At 45.3% G+C, this 16,060-nt stretch overlaps 2 protein-coding genes across 2 annotated transcripts in view; both read right to left on the reverse strand.

Annotated features, from left to right (window-relative positions):
* Positions 1–336: 336 nt before the first annotated feature.
* Positions 337–7,251, reverse strand: BLOC1S2 (biogenesis of lysosomal organelles complex 1 subunit 2). Its single transcript, XM_043597251.1, has 5 exons — positions 7,144–7,251; positions 6,701–6,817; positions 3,498–3,617; positions 2,690–2,794; positions 337–837 (listed from the first exon to the last, which is right to left on the reverse strand). Exons 1-5 carry the CDS (start codon positions 7,202–7,204, stop codon positions 806–808), a joined length of 435 nt encoding a protein of 144 aa, XP_043453186.1. The 5' UTR covers positions 7,205–7,251; the 3' UTR covers positions 337–805.
* A 1,320-nt stretch (positions 7,252–8,571) lies between these two features.
* Positions 8,572–16,060, reverse strand: part of PKD2L1 (polycystin 2 like 1, transient receptor potential cation channel) — a 31,214-nt gene continuing 23,725 nt past the window's right edge. Inside the window, exons 5-15 of the mRNA XM_043597252.1 lie at positions 15,726–15,950; positions 15,334–15,562; positions 14,513–14,683; positions 14,149–14,330; positions 13,718–13,838; positions 12,785–12,883; positions 12,454–12,575; positions 11,066–11,192; positions 10,159–10,277; positions 9,784–9,907; positions 8,572–9,466 (exon numbers count right to left, since the gene is read on the reverse strand). Coding sequence (XP_043453187.1) covers positions 9,407–9,466; positions 9,784–9,907; positions 10,159–10,277; positions 11,066–11,192; positions 12,454–12,575; positions 12,785–12,883; positions 13,718–13,838; positions 14,149–14,330; positions 14,513–14,683; positions 15,334–15,562; positions 15,726–15,950 — 1,579 coding nt within the window. The 3' untranslated portion in view covers positions 8,572–9,406. The remainder of the gene's footprint in view (positions 9,467–9,783; positions 9,908–10,158; positions 10,278–11,065; positions 11,193–12,453; positions 12,576–12,784; positions 12,884–13,717; positions 13,839–14,148; positions 14,331–14,512; positions 14,684–15,333; positions 15,563–15,725; positions 15,951–16,060) is intronic.

Genomic DNA, 16,060 nt, shown 5'->3' on the forward strand with positions numbered 1-16,060 from the left:
CTGTCTCTCTCTCAAAAATGAATAAACATTGGGGCGCCTGGGTGGCGCAGTCGGTTAAGCGTCCGACTTCAGCCAGGTCATGATCTCGTGGTCCGTGAGTTCGAGTCCCGCGTCAGGCTCTGGGCTGATGGCTCGGAGCCTGGAGCCTGTTTCCGATTCTGTGTCTCCCTCTCTCTCTGCCCCTCCCCCGTTCATGCTCTGTCTCTCTCTGTCCCAAAAATAAATTAAAAAAAAAAAAAAAAAAGAATAAACATTAAGAAAATTTAAAAAAAAAGATTTTCTGTTATTTGCAATGTTATGGAAAAGTAAATTACTGACATTCACAGGGTGACAATCTATAAAGAACAAGTTTGTTTTCCTTTTTTAATTTAGGATCTTATTAGCAATACATTAGCATCATTAATAGAAAAAAACAACCATCGACACAGAAACTCAAAAACCAACCATTAAGAAAATAATGTAGTAATCAACCACTATGAGAGAATATAGGTCCTCTCATTTGATTCTACTGGCAAGCCCAGGTTTATCCTGAACTTTGAGAGACTCTCTGTCCTGAGTGGATGATGAAACATTCAAGTAAAAGGTAAGGAGTTTTAAGTGTGAGTTTCTGAGGGATACTGCCTCCAAAGAAGTTCAGGGGTAGCCACAGTCCTCCAGTTTACTCCAATGTTGGGACGTTTCTGGGACGACCTATCATAGTTTCCTTTTGAGGAGTTTTGACAATTCATCAGCCTCAGCATTCAGGTCTTATAAAACATTCCTCCATGTTAAAAAAAAAAGACACTGTTCCACAGGAATGAGTTTTTCATCGCTTCTCCAGCTTCTTGTACTTGGCTTCTACCAGGGAGAGAGAGAGAGGAAGTTAAATCTTTTAAAATCAGCTCTTACAAAGATCTTTCTTACTTAGCATTTCCAGGCACATTAAAAAATATCTATTATATAAAAAAAAACAAAAACAAAAACAAACAAACAAAAAAAACCCTGTTGGTTTCAATCTCATCATCTGTCCAAACCGGGTCCAAACTGGAGGCACGCCATAAATGTTAACTATCATATTAGCTAAGGACAGATATTTGGGTATCGATCAACCATATGCTCAACTTAAGATAGGGAGTCAAACACACACACACACACACACAGAATTAAGAACAAGTCCACTAAGTTCTAACCCTGTCAACAGCACCTGGTCCAATGGCTCCACCAGGATTAAGTAGATCTACTGGCACTTGAGCCATGGGGAGCCTTACTAAGCACAGGAAAGTGCCTCTCCAGGTGCTCTCTGGGAGCCAGACTCTCTGGACACACAATGTATGTTTCTCCTTTTCTTTTTTTTTTTTTTTAATCTTTGCTTATTTTTGAGAGAGAGAGAGAGAGAGAGAGAAAAGAGAGAGAGACAGACAGTGCAAGCAGAGGAGGAACAGAGAGACAGGAAGACACAGAATCCAAAGCAGGCCCCAGGCTCTGAGCTGTCAGGATAGAGGCCAACGCAGGGCTTGAACCCACAAATAGCGAGTTCATGACCTGAGCTGAAGTCAAACGCTTAACCTACTGAGCCACCCAGGTGCCCCACTCCTTTCGTTTTCTTATCCCTACACCTCACTATAGGAAAGCAATTTTGAACGACAAAGAGATTTAAAAGACCGTCAGATAAGCCTCTTATTGTGATAGATTTTCCTTTTTCTTTAAAACCTTGAAAGCATTTGGTACAATGCCTTCAGGCAGGTTCAGTCACCATTTAGTAAATGTAATTGTGGACAGTGAAACTGTTAATCACCACTCATGTCAAATCTCAGTTACAAACCACTCTCCTGAAGTAGTCAATAATTGTCAATGATGAAAATAAAATAATCTATAAATTATACCTAGGATAAAAACAACTTCATTGTTTTTAATCATGGATGTAAGAGCCAGAGCCAGATAGCAAGCCATCAACAATACAAGTACCAGTTTCCTCCTTAAAGGAAAAGTAAACTCTTGATTGACTTTTCTATTTTTTAAAACAATGTTTATTATTGAGAGATACAGAGAGACAGAGCATGAGCATGGGAGAGGCAGAGAGAGGGGGAGACACAGATTCTGAAGCAGGCTCCGGGCTCTGAGCTGTCAGCACAGAGCCCGACGCAGGGCTCAAACTCACAAACCAGGATATCATGACCTGAGCTGAAATCGGACACTTAACCGAAAGAGCCACCCAAACGCCCCTGATTTTTCCATTTTTTAAGACATATGTATCTACGTTATCAAAGATGCTTCAGCCTGCTGAACCATAATTTTAAGAGCTTGAGCTCTGTAACCAAACAGACCTGGCTTGGAAAGTAGCTCTTTCACATGCTAGCTCGGTATCCTTATGCAAGTTATTTATTTAACCCCTTCAACCAGTTTCTTCTTCCAAAGAATGGGGATAAAAATCATGCACTTATCTCATAGATTATTGGGAAGATAAAAAGAATAATACATGTACAGTACTAAGAACAGTACCTGATATATATCATTAAGTATTCAGAAAATAGTATTTTTATTACTACTACTACTAATAAAAAATTACTCTCACTAGGTTATTGTATAAATTAATTAAAATAGATCATTATGGGCACACCATCAATGACCACTTAGCTAAGGTCATATGGAGTGCGGGTGGGGGCTGGGTGGATTACTCTTATTAAATCAAAACAGAAATAAAAATGGTTACCCAGTTTTTTTGAATATGCATCCAACTTGTAGGCTGCCTGCTCGAGAGCTGCTACCTGTTCTTCAATTACATTGATCTGATCCAGATAAGGCTGCAGTCCAGCATCTTTGAAAACAAAGACAGGCCACATGTTCATACAGCCTCCACAAGGAGTGTAGAAAAGATAGGCAAAGTAAGAATGCTAGTGTCACTCCAACTCTGCCCAGGACACACTAGGTGGAGTGACATGTTTCTGGTCACTCATAGGACAAACACTAGCAGACAGTAGCTAGCTGATCAGGCAGAACTGTGACCTGGACAAAGCAAGTCTCTCTCACCCACTAATTTCCCTCTTTTTTAAATTCCTTGCTCTACAAGCAATCTTTCTGCCACTGATTCAGTTTCTTGGGTAATCCCATACCAAGGAAGAGTGTCCTAGAGATAGGGAACATACATAGAAGTCAATGGAAAAATATATTCTACCAGTCTCTAAATTAGCATTTTCCATTTACAGATGTTCTGGTTTTCCACTTAAGAAGTAGTCCTTTATGGATTGCATTGTTAAAATAAATGCACTAGAATCTGGCTACTGTTTTTCTCCCCTCTCCCTTTCAGGAATAAACTGACCAAATCAAGATTCCGAAGCAGAAATAACCATACTGAAACATGCTAATCTTCAAAATGGAAGAAATCCACCTTAACTTTGTAATTCACTTTTAGAGAATGAGCTCCCTCAGGACAGGTGCCATGTTCCCTCCACTTCTCCGCAACCCCAAGCACAAAAGAATATTAAATACAAACATGTTTAATTATAAATATTATTACTTACACTTCTGGTTTAAGTCCTTTAAGTTTCTACTAATGTTTATAGCAATATCTTTCATTTCAAGATACTTCAGGCTGGTTAGTTTATTCATATTTTCCAGGAGCTTATAGTCTTCGCTGGTGGCTTTAAAATAAACAGAAGATGTGATGCCTTTAAGATTTGTCATACATCACTGGAATGTGGAATTATAGGTCAAATGGTAGTTCAAGGCAGGACCCAGAGAATGTCAAAGGTGCAGGCCACTATTGATTTATGACATTTATACTCAGCAAACTATATAAACCAGTTAAGATCCAGAGACTTCAGAATCTTTGTTAGAAAGGGAAATAACAAATTCATGTCCTAAGAAAAGAGAGGTGACATAGTCTTTGTATTTCTATGGTATGAAAACATGTAATTTCGGGGACTGCATCATAAATATATATAAAATCAACTAGGACCTCACCACTTCTTAGAAACTCATTGATTACTATTTGATTCTATACTGCATTTTATGTACTGACTTTTCCAAACCATTTGTCTTCTTCTTATATCCTCAGTTCCCTTCCCCATCCCTACTTAAAGCAAATGGCTTCTACTCAATTTTCCTGAAAAGTGGAAAATTTCCCTTACATAAGCTCCCTCAACCTTTCTGCCTCACTTCAAAATTTCTCTGTACCCTAATATCTTCCCAAGAGGCATGAGGGCTCCTATTCTTGTCAAGACAACTTCTCCTATGCTCTTGCTTCTAACCCTTCAGGGTCTCTCTTCCATCTTATCCTTCCCCTGACATTTCCAAACTCTCCCTCTATTCTGGCAGCTTCCTCTCTAACTATAAATATATTCAGGTTTCTTCCAGCCCAAAAGCACTCTCTCTTCTGCTGCACCGACATCATTTGCTCATAAAGCAAAGGAGCTTCACCGCTAATCCTTTTTAAAGAGTAACTTATATTCACTGGTTCCTCTTCCTCACCATTCACTCATGTAAACCCTTGCAGACTGGCCTCTGCCCCCACTATCCAGGGAAATTACATGCTCCAATGTCATTGGTGCTTTCTTAACCACCAAATCCATAGTGTCTTCTCAATCATTATCATCCTGAATCTCTTCATAGTACCTGACCCTGTGATCTCCCTCTTTTCACAAAATGCTCATTTCCCTTGTCTGCCACATCATCATATTAGCCTGATTTTCTAATCTCTTTCAACCTGCTCTTTGTAGGTTTCTATGCCAGATGCTTTCTCATTCATCCTTAACTATCACTTCCCAATTTTTACTCAGCTGTGACACAAGACTGATGTTTACATGGGCGGCACATTCCTATGGGCAATCTCAGGGTGATGCTAGATTCCTTTCAAACTCAAAAAAGCATTTGTACAAGTAAGAATGACAATCACAGGGAAATTACAATATGCTTAAAATTAATTTTACAAGTAAAAATCATTTGTTATCAATCCTAGGTACCTTAAGTACTGTTGTTAGAAACAAATTATTTGCCCTATACAGGCATTCTCCGAGGCTGTAGTTGAGGCCCTTAGCTACCCCTAAGTACATCCTGGCCAATCTCATCCTGCAGAGCCTCAACTCACACCACAGTGCAGGGGACTCCCAAAGCTGTTTCTCCTGCTCTGATCACTCTCTGAGCTCGGGACTCACATGTGCAAGTCACCTAAGTGTCCTGGTAAAATCTTAAATCAGCCAAGCCAAAACCAAAAATATTTTTACACTAAACATGGTTCTGCTTTCCCACTTCCCTATTTTAGATGATGGCACCACCAGTTTAAAACCTCAAATGTGTCTTAGGCTGCCATCTCTCCATAGACACAACAAGTCCTATAAATTCTACTTCCATGATATTCTTGTACCCATGCTCTCCTTTCCATTCCCTCTACCATCACCCTGTCACTGATCATCATCATTTCTTTTCATCTGGACTCTTGCTCATATGTCTCTGAGCTCTATCCTCCGTATTCATACCCTCGTTGCTAGCAAATTAGTCTCTCTACAACCAGGGTCACACACTGTAAGACCTAGAAGCCAGCAAGATCATATAAATGAGTGAAGCAAGCCAGGTGTTTGTATGTTAAACACATAAGATTATTCACTTCCATAAAGAAGTATGTTCTCTCCTACTTTTTGGCACATGCAGACTTCTTATCTATCATTTACTTTACCGACTTGATAGAAACATTGGTACAGAAAATTGATTCTCTACCACTACTAAAAAGCAACAGCATAAGAACAGTAATAAATGGCAACTGACCAGGTGTCAGTAAAAGGGAGAAAACAGAGTGGTGGGGACACACTGCATAGCCCTAATCCATTCAGAGGAGACAGCGGCTCAGCTATGGTTGATCATAGCATCGCAATGGGGGAGTTAGTATTGCCAAAATCTTTGGAATTTTTAAAGAGAAGCCAAAAATCTAGATTTTGTTACTTGGTTTCTCTTGCTCAGAAATAATTAAGTAACTAATCAGAATGATAGAGCCTCATAAGCCCTCCCATTCTGCATCAAGCCTTTTCTCATTAATTCTGGTTCCCAAATTTAGCTCACAGCAATTGCCTGGGGAAGTGAAACAATATAAGAAATGCTTATGAGAGGCCACACAGGACCAGACTTCACTTTTTGGACCTTTCTTCACACACACGTCATGTGTTGACCTGGAAATACACAATGAACCCCAAAATTAATCACGTCCCAAAGGGTGGGTCACCAAATCCTCAGACCAACCTAGCAGGTCCCTAAATCTGCAGTTCACTCCCTACTCCCCAATTTCATTTCTCTTTGCCCCAATAAATACATCTGTTTTAAGGGAACAAACTGCTTATATCACCTCACTCGCTAATCGTTTCCCCCTTTTTGGTCAATCCTTCTCTTCACAGTCCTGCTCAAAATGCACCTCCCCCAAGGAAGCACTTCTTGATGAATTCGTTTTATGTCTTCTCATAGTTAGTCTACACGTATGGAGGCTTGCAGAGTTGTATTAAGCATTTTTATGTATTTCTGAAATTAGCCAGTGAATTTCTACAGGGAAGGAACAGACCTTTTTCTTTCCCATTCATGACCATCCCAAACTTCCAACAGGCGTATTCCAGGGCATGAAGAGTGTTGGGGAGGGAGCCACAGACTGATGCTGCTAAAGCACCTCACAGGTCTCCCAGAGCCAAACCGCAGCTCCATAGGGTAGTATAGAGCAGTACCCGAATCAGTCCACACCCCGCCTTACCCGTCAGTTCCCCAGTCAGGTAAGTTGCCATTTTGGAGAACATGTCCCGGCAGAGCTCCGTGATGTCAGCTTCAGCTGGCTCCTTTGCTTCCTCAGCTGTTTCCACAGCGGCATCGTCTGGATCAAAGGAGAACGGGTAAGTGTCCCACCGTACACCGGGACCTAATCCAGCGATGGCATCTTCTCCCCGCACCCCTTCACTAGTCCTCATTCGATCAAGTCGGCTCCATTCTCCATGTGCCATAATTTCAAGTCCCTCACTTTGTCCTTGCCCCACCTGACACGCCAACTCTGCTCCCTGGCCACCGGCCCTTGGCTCACACCCGATCCCGCGCCAAACTATCTCAGTCGCCCGGTCAGGTGCTCCCCTCCGACCTGCTTGCTCCTGCCAAGCGAGCCCCCGGCCTCCTGCTGGACACTTCATCCCCAACCACTCTGCGTACCTCGAACAGGCTCCTCTCTTTGGGTCGCCGGGACATCCTCGGCAGCCGTCGCCGCCGCCATGCCTGGCCCCGCGCTACTTCCGGTTGTGGATGTCTGCGCATGCGCGCCGGGAGGGTCCCGCCCTAACCCCCGCCTCCCGGGTTCGCAGCCCTGGGATTCTCCATCTCTCCACTGGGTCTCGCTGCACAGCAAGAGCGATATAAGCATGAAGCTGAAATTGAAGCTCAGATAAGCTATTGTGAGCCCTTCCTGTTGCCAAGAGCCGCGACGCCTGGAACTGAGAATGCGCTCATCCCTGTCACTAGTCTAGTAAGACCAACGGCCTGTCTGGGGTTGGTTGAGCTCAGGTGGCCTGCTGACCGAAGTCACAGAGACAAGTTACCCCTCCCCAAAGACTCCCCACCCAGGCTCTGCCCAGGACGCCTCAGGGAATTCTTTTGAAGGTAGTCTCATCCAACCTTTAGGAAATCTTCACTCATTGATCCCGGAACCGAAATACTCGAAATACTCGACCTTCAATGTCTTGGATAAACAACTCATTGTCCCCCTTTTCTTTTTTAAAGTTTATTTATTTATTTTGAGAGAAAGCGAGAGGGAGGGAGAGAGAGCATGAGCGGGGGAGGGGTAAAGAGCGAGAGAATCCAAGCAGGCTCTGCACTGTCATCGCAGAGCCCAAAGTGGGTCTCGAACTCACAAGCCCAGCGGTCACAACCTCAGCGGAAACCAAGAGTCTGACACTTAACCGACTGAGTCACTTAGGCGCCCCAGCCCCCTTTTCCTTAGGAAGCAGGTTGGAACCTATTTATCTTCAGCTGATACAGCCTTTCTGGAAGACAGCTTTGTAACTCTTTTAAGGCTGAGGATACACTCTGGTTATCTTGATCGCATTTAGCTGTTTCACAAGTTTCCTAGGTGTATAGAGTGTATGTGATGGGATGGTGAAACAGGTGGGAGAAAGGAATGGATGAGAAAAAGCTACTGGGGAGCAAGGTGCAAAATGAGGAAGAGGTAAAGATCACAGGGCAAGGGGAAAGGGATATATAGCAGGTCTTGGGTTGCAAACCTATACACTTAAAATCTTGGTGAAGTTTTTAGTCCTTTCCCTGGTTATCCTCCATCTGCACCCTCTCACCTCTCTCTCTCTCTCTCTCTCTCTCTCTCACACACACACACACACACACAGAGCTACCCCTCATGCCAGAGTAAGGGCTACCTTACACTCTTCATCCTGAGGACCAGGTTTCCCTAGGTCACTGTCTCCACTCTCTCTAACAGTACAGTCATAGTGCCGACCATTTCAGATTATTGCTATGAGCCAGAAGTTCTTATTTCAGGACTTCTTGGGCAGCCCAGCCCAAGTACAAGAATGGCTCACAGCTCCAGCCTCTCTTCTTCTCCCTACAATCCCAGAAGCAAATGCAAAGTCCTGATTTTCCTAAGGATTTTTATTGATAGCCACCAGAGAAACCCATATTGTTCTTTACAAGAATAGAATCAGAGCCCACCACATTTTAGTCCAAAGATCTCTGAATCCGGAGGTCATTTCTTTGTCTGATTCTCCTTAGGTTCCATCTTCGTACCGGTTTACAGCCCCCTCAGTTCCCAGTGTTTAGTGGAATGTTGGGAGCAGGCACCTTCATGGACTTTGCCCTGAGAGGAGGGGTCACTCCAACTCCTCTGTAACATTGTAATCTCCATACCTGAGAAAGTCTCCTCTCTTCCACGGCTTCCCCTTCTCTTTCTCCTGGAAACTATGGAGAAGACAAGAATCCTGTGGGTGCTAGCCTCAGATCTCTAGATGCACAAAGGATAAGATTCACTGGCAAATACGAAGACATTCAGATAATGCTGCTCCCTTCTATTTTTTCCCCAAATTGTGGCTATCCAGGTGCCAGGTACTTAGGGAACATCACCTGCCTTTCATTATTGCCTTTTTTTTTTTTTTCCCCATCACAGCAGAGCTAGGAGCACAGGAAGTGAGAGGCCCAGTGGGAAGGGTTATTTCACAGAGCTACACAGAGCTACGTGGCTGCACACAGAAACACTGAGTCACAAGCCTAGGCATGATGCAAGCTCTACACAGAAACACTGGTTCAAAAGGCCAGACACAAGGTGGACTCGGCAGGAGCAGTGGTGGAAACTGCTGCCCTAGGAACGGAGGATGTGTCCTGAGGAGGTCTCTGTGGAGGCAGTGAGAGAGGAGCCTGCTGTCTGATGCTTTAGAACCCCTGCCCCACCACTCTCCTGCCCACCCTGGACTCCTCAAGGGGCTGGCGTCATAGCTGGGGCTGGCTGCAGGTGTTCCCAAACGCCTTGATCCCCCTGTTGGAAGAAAAAGGGACAGGTCATATGAAGGAGGAATTTGCATCCCACTTCCTTTTATCTACAAAATCTGGATCTGATTCCCCAACCTCAGACCATCTCCTGGAGGCTAAGGCAGCCCTTAGGCCAGAGCAACCAACTTCAGGCCTTCCCTCCACTCCTTACTTCCACTGATATAGTGACTACTATGAATATGTTGCCCCAGGAGCCTGAAAACAGGCTCTTTCCAAAATGTTTTGCCTCCACCCACTGAGTGGAAAAGATGGCAGAGTTCAAGTGTGGGGGAGCCGAGGGGACCCAGGTGAAGGGCCACTTACCATGCCCGGGGAGAGAGCTAGCTGCCCCTTCCTTTCCAGCATCTTCAGTTTTGAGCCCACAGCATCTACCTGGGACATGACTCCTTCCAGGACAGTCTCCAGATGCAGAACTCTCCTTGTGAGTCTGTGTAGGATTTGAGAGAGACCGAGGGAGCAGAAATATGTGCCTGGGGGGCTAAGTGGCTGTAGGGGCAGGGGGGACACAATGGTCTGTGTCTGGATGAGAGTAAGGAAGGTAAGGCACAGCCTTCTAGGGAGAGTTAAAGTGGGGCAGAAGTTCTTCCTGGGTTAGGGCAGAGAATTAGAAAGTTGTGGAAAGAAGGTCAAGGAGGACATTATAAACACACTTTGCCCTGGGGCCCTTGCTGCACATACGTGTAGAATTCTTCTCCTGAAACCCAGCCACCTGCTCTGGTGGCCTCTGGACACAACTCGCCTGGTGGGCTACTCATAATGGACCGGCCCAGGTTCTCAATCTCAGCGTTGAGGGCCACCTGATCAGGAAGTCAGAGAGGAGAAGATTACTCTGGGAATTCATCAGCTCCTCATCACCTGCTCTCATAGGACCTCCGGACCAGTCCCTTGGGCTCCAATTCATGCTAGTCCCCTTCCCTCTCAAACTCTAGAGACAATAGGATAAGTGTGGTGGTGCTTGGACACAAAGCTGGACCAACCTCTGGAGAATCACCTCCCAAAGAAACAAAACATGAGCTCTTGGAAGCCTTGATTAATGAGACCCTCCCTAGAATCCAACTGAATTTGGGAAAGGAAGAACAGTACCAGGATTCCTGCCACTTTCTCTCCTGCCCTTGAATTTTTGGTCTACAACGGATAGGGACGAAGCAGGCACAACTGGGGGAGCTAAGGATCTGAGTTTGAAAATCCCAGGGAGATGGCAAGTCCTCAGAAGGAGTTGTCAGAGATTCTTGGGCAATTGATCCTTTCCCTCTAAGACTATGTTTTATAGCAGTGGTTCTCAACTTTGGCTGTGCATTGGAATCACCTAGGGAGTCTTTTTAAAGCACTGATGCCCGGGCCCGTCACTCTCCCAGAGATTCTGTCTAGGGTATGTGGCCTGAGTATGAGGATTATTTGACACCCCACCCCCACCTTACCAGTGTATGCTAATGTGCAGCAGTTTGAGAATGACTATTCTAGAGAGTACTTTCCTGCCCATCTATCAAAGGATTTTCAGTTTGGATCTGTGTTCTCGGTATGTTCTCAGGGAGGGGAGAATGAACATTTTTCTTTCGCTGCCTGTCCACCAACCAGCTGGGCTCACCCTCTTCTCCTCGAGGTCCTGTTGCATTTGTTCCTGTTCTTTCTTGTCCAGGATGTGATTCCCATCCTGGTCAAACCTGGTGAAGGCGGCTGTGAGCTCAGTGATCTCATGCTCTGCGTGCCCCAGTCTGAGGAGAAGAGAATGATGAAATGACTTCTGCCTTTTGTGGCCGTGATCTCTCAATTAGGGACTTCCTACTTTTTTCCAGACTCTACAACTCTTGCTCTCTGGGAAAGAAGGGGACCACATGGGAAAGGCAGGATCGCCAAGGTCTAGCAATTTTACTCCCGAGAAATGGCTTTAATCTATTTCTTCCTTCTCTGACTCCTGCTGACTAGATTCAGGCCCTCATGATGTTCTATAGGAATTATTGCAAAATCTCTTTGCCTCTAAATAATCTGTCCCTCCACCCCCACCCTGCTGGCTTCTTCTTCACTCCCTACCCCCTGAAATCCATCCTGTATAATGCAACTAGAGTAATTTATCTTTCTAAAGTGCAGGTCTAACTGTACCCCTCCCCTGCTTAAAATCCCTTCTGGGCACCCTGTTCTTTGGACTGAATGATGGCATCCAAGGCCTTTCCCAGGATGGTCCTGGCTCATTCCCCTGGCCTCATTTCTTGCTATGCCCCACTTTTATTTGATAGCTTAGCAACTTATTATTCCTGTATATGTTGCTCAACTTAAAACGTCTGTGCCTTTGTATATGCTTTCATCTCTTCTTGGAGTGGACTTCCTCTGCTTGTCTACATGTAAGCTATCCATCCTCCAAAACCCTATTCATACACCACCTCTTCCAGGAGGTCTTCCCTTAAACTCAAAAATAGAATTGAATACTTTCTTTTGTTTGTGCTCCCTCTCTTCTTGTTACTTCTGTTGTTGAAGTTGTTCTGTGATTCAGTTTATTTGCTTATATGTGTATGAGCTCCTGGAGGACAAAGACTTTGTCTCATTTAATCGTGTGCCCTGCTCAGGGCCTGGCCCACGGCTGGTGCTCACAATGTATTTGTTCAGTGTTTGTTAACATGTTTAACTAGGAGGCAAGGAGGCTAAAGGAATAGGCTAGTGTTTGTGGTGGAGCAAAGAACCAACTACAGAGTTATGTGGGAGTGAGAAATGTATGCAATGAATAGGAGATTATATTATTACGTTAGTCCTAATAATTGTTCAACAAGGTCCAGAATGTTACAGAACGTGGTCGGAGACCTTTAAACCAAGAGCACAATTCTGAAGGTCAGAATCAGAGACCTATAGGTCAAAGTCAAAAGCTTAAAGTCAAAGTCAGAGGCCCATGGGCCAAGATCAGAGGTTTTTAGGCAAAAGGTATATGGTTGAGGGTCAAGGACTTATAGACCAATGTCAGAGAAGGTTGGATCTCTGGTTTCTCACTCCCTCAAGGTGTTGGTGAAATCCTCAAATTGGATCTCCTGCTCTTCACCCTGCAGGACCTTCTGTACATCTGAAACTCGCTCCTTTCTCAAACGGAGCCTCAGTAGGGTCTTGTTGTAGCCCTAGAAGGAGAAAAGAAACAGGTATGGTTCCTACAGCCTTCTCATCATTCCTTGCCCCCTCCCCCACCCACTGGATGCCAGGCTTCCAGGGATAGGTCAAAGGCACACAAGGGCACAGGGCCCTACACCAGTCAGGAACAGACCAGGACACAGAGCCTTGGACTTGGGCCCTGACACAGACGTATCACTCAAAGAGAATGAGTGGTTACCTGTTTCAGGAGGTCAGAAAGTTGCAGCTCATCCTTCTGTCCAGCTAACTCTTCCTTGACCTCTGAATATGTATCATTGATGATGGCCAGGAACATGTTCTGAAGATAAAGTGGGGACTTGAGTCCTCACCCCCAGACTCACTAACAGCATTGAGCCCACTAACCCTATTAAAGTCCCAGACATATGTTCTAAAAGGGCCAATGCTTTCAATCTCAGCTCTGCAGGCCAATAACCCCAGCATCTCATGGTTCCAAAGACCCCCATTTAGCACAATCCTGTTAGGGATGGATCAAGCTTCCTCACCCACCTGCTATCTTCACTCAGATTCTGTAGTAACCTGACTGCAAAGATAGCCCATCATATGCCAGAGTTTGCTTCCATATAAGGGCCTGCCAATCACTGAGAGTACAGTTTTGTTGTCTTTACCATCTAACCCCAGTCCAACCCATCTATCCCTAACCATGATCAAATAAAGAAACTTGCTGGCCTTGTCAATAAAAATTAATCCCAGATCTTTCATAGTTGGCAGAGAGAAAGAGAATATAAAGCAATGGTAATAGAAATAGCCAGAAATGCCTAGAGGAAGGGGAGAATAGATGTAGAAGATTTCAGGTTCAACTACTTCTCTTCATGGGGCACTTTTCTCTCCCTTTCCATTCTTAGAGAATAGGGGTTTGGTTTTACTGAGAGAGCCTGAAGATTCTCTTATACTCTGCAAACTGCCTGATTGTGCTGGCCATGCTGAGCACATTAGCCAATTTTCGGGTGATCCAGAAGCCACCCCCCCCCAGCACTTCACTGTCCATCCCTGATTTGAGATACCCATTTTAACACTGAGTACAGAATATGGGGGGATCAAAACCTCATGCTGTAGGTTCTTTATGTCTCCACCCCTCAGGCTCCCAATTCCCACCTTCCAGAGGGACTCTCACCAGGAGCACAAAGAAGACAAAGAAGACATAGGTGACAAAGTAGGCAGGTCCCAGGATGCGGTTGGCATTGTCAATAGCGTTGTAGTCAAAGTCCCCAAGGATGATCCGGAACTGAGTGAAACTGAGAGACCAGGGTCTGCGCTTCACCTAGGGCCTAACCATAACCCTGTCACCTATTCATACCCCCAAACCACTTTCCTAACTACCATTCTTCAGTGAACGCAGACAGACCTCTCTTGTACCTCCAGCCCAACCTGATAGAGACATAGTGAGGTGCGTAGATACTTGAACCCATCCACCAGAGATTCTCACACAGATGTTTTAAGCACAGACACACCTGTACACATGCACTTAGCTTCCCCAAGGATACACACACCCACAGAGAGGGAGGGAGAGGGTCCAGGAGGGAGTGAAGAGGGCAGGACACACACATGCACTTGATGAAAGTGCTGAAGTTTTCCACTTGGGTCCCAAAAAGCAGGTAGCCGAGTTGGGCATAGGCGAAGAAAACAATGAAGAACATGACAGCAAAACCCAGGATGTCCTTGGCACAGCGGGCCAGCGTGGAGGAGAGCTGAGTCATGGTTTTGTTGAAGCTGATGTACTTGAATATCTGCAAAGGCCATGTGGAATCAAACAGTAAAGGAAGAAAAGAGAAAATCTTTAAATAGTGTACTCCAGGGACTTATGGAGGCCACTGGAGCTGTCAAACCAGACAAGGAAAACGACACAAGTGCTAAACAAGGGAGAATGAGTGCTTTGAGGTGTTGTTGGGGATGAGGGGTCCCAAGGTACCTTGATCCAGGCAAAGAAAAGGTTCACAGCATTCATGTTGTTGTACTGTGTCTGCCAGAAGGCGAGGAACTCGAAGTCAGCATACGTGTTTGGCTGCTGCAGGAGCTTCCCCATCAGCCGGTTCACCTCAAGGGTTCGGAATATGTGGAAGCCCACAGCCACAATAGAGAGCTGTCATCACAGGGGTCAGAGGTGTCAGAGAAGTCAGGCTCTCAAGGGAAGTTCAATGATAAGGTCCTAGGGGAGAGCTGGGGTAGGTAAGTCAGGTGGGAAAAAAATCCTTCTCTTCTGAGCTGTTGACTATCTAAGCTTCAAATGGAAGTGAATAGGATGATTGGGGAGTATCTTAAATCCTGAAACAAGGCTTTGAGACCAATGGTAAATAGGTAGGTTTTAAAGGACCATGGAGAATTGGAGCCAAGTAATTTTATTTCTCCCATAACTTCCTAGTCTTGGTCAAGGAATTGTGTCCTGTTAATAGGAAGAAGATGAAGATGAAGAGGCAGGCTATTTTAATAGAAGAGAAGAGAAAAGGTAGGAGTTTCAAAGGGACAGATAATAAAGGCAAAAGACAGAAGAGGAAAAGAATATCAAGTGAACCTCTCACAGGTCAGAGTGGGAGGGCTTATGGGAGACAGGGTTTTCCCAGGGGCTGAGCCAGGGGAACATCAGCCTCTGGCTCTGGAAGCTGTTACACAGTGATTTGACTGGAAATCATAAGGAGGACTCGAGACTCCAAAAGGAAGAACTTGGAGCCCCTATCAGGGTAGATCCCCTTCCTCCTCCTAATATATCCCAAGTATAAGATATCTGTCCCTCACCAAGATGACCACCAGGTCCAGAATGTTCCAGATGCTTCTGAGGTAACGAAACTGGTGGATGTGGAGCTCCAGTATCTCCTCTACCACATAGTAGAAGATGAAGATGCAGAAGATGATTTCACAGACAATGATAAAGAAGTCCCAGTTACTGACATAGCGGATCAGCTTAACTGTGCGGATTTGCCAAGATGGGATGGCACCTCCTGTAGCTGGAAACTCCACCACCAGTCTGTGGGAGGAAGGGGAGATACCTGGTGAGGCCTGGGCTAGGATAGTTCCTCCAATCCCCTCTCCTCCACGCCCACCACAGGGTATACATTTAAGGAAAGGTCTCAAGCAGAGAAGGGAACCAGGAACCACGGATGGAGGTAAGACAGGGAAAGGAGACCCACCTCAGAACACAGAAAAGATTGATGTTGGCATTGTAGACTGAGAAGTCAATGAAGACCACCCGAGTGCCCCTGTCTAGCCACAGGCCCTCCTGAAGGTCCTGGAGTGCCTCTGCACTGGCCTGTCGGGACCCTGGAAGGTCCAGATAGTAGCCACCTCCACTGTAGCTTGTCAGCCGGCCCCAGTGAGAGGAGCCCCCCAGCTCATCCTGCGAGTGGTATGTCCACCTGTCACAGAAGAAGCCATCTGAGCAGAGAGGTCTGAGCCAGTCCAAAAGCTGATCTCCTGAGGCAATGGCAACACTTGATGATTGTCTGGGCATTACAGTTTCATATAT

The sequence above is a fragment of the Prionailurus bengalensis genome, chromosome D2, assembly GCF_016509475.1.
Source record: "Prionailurus bengalensis isolate Pbe53 chromosome D2, Fcat_Pben_1.1_paternal_pri, whole genome shotgun sequence".
NCBI lineage: Eukaryota > Metazoa > Chordata > Mammalia > Carnivora > Felidae > Prionailurus > Prionailurus bengalensis.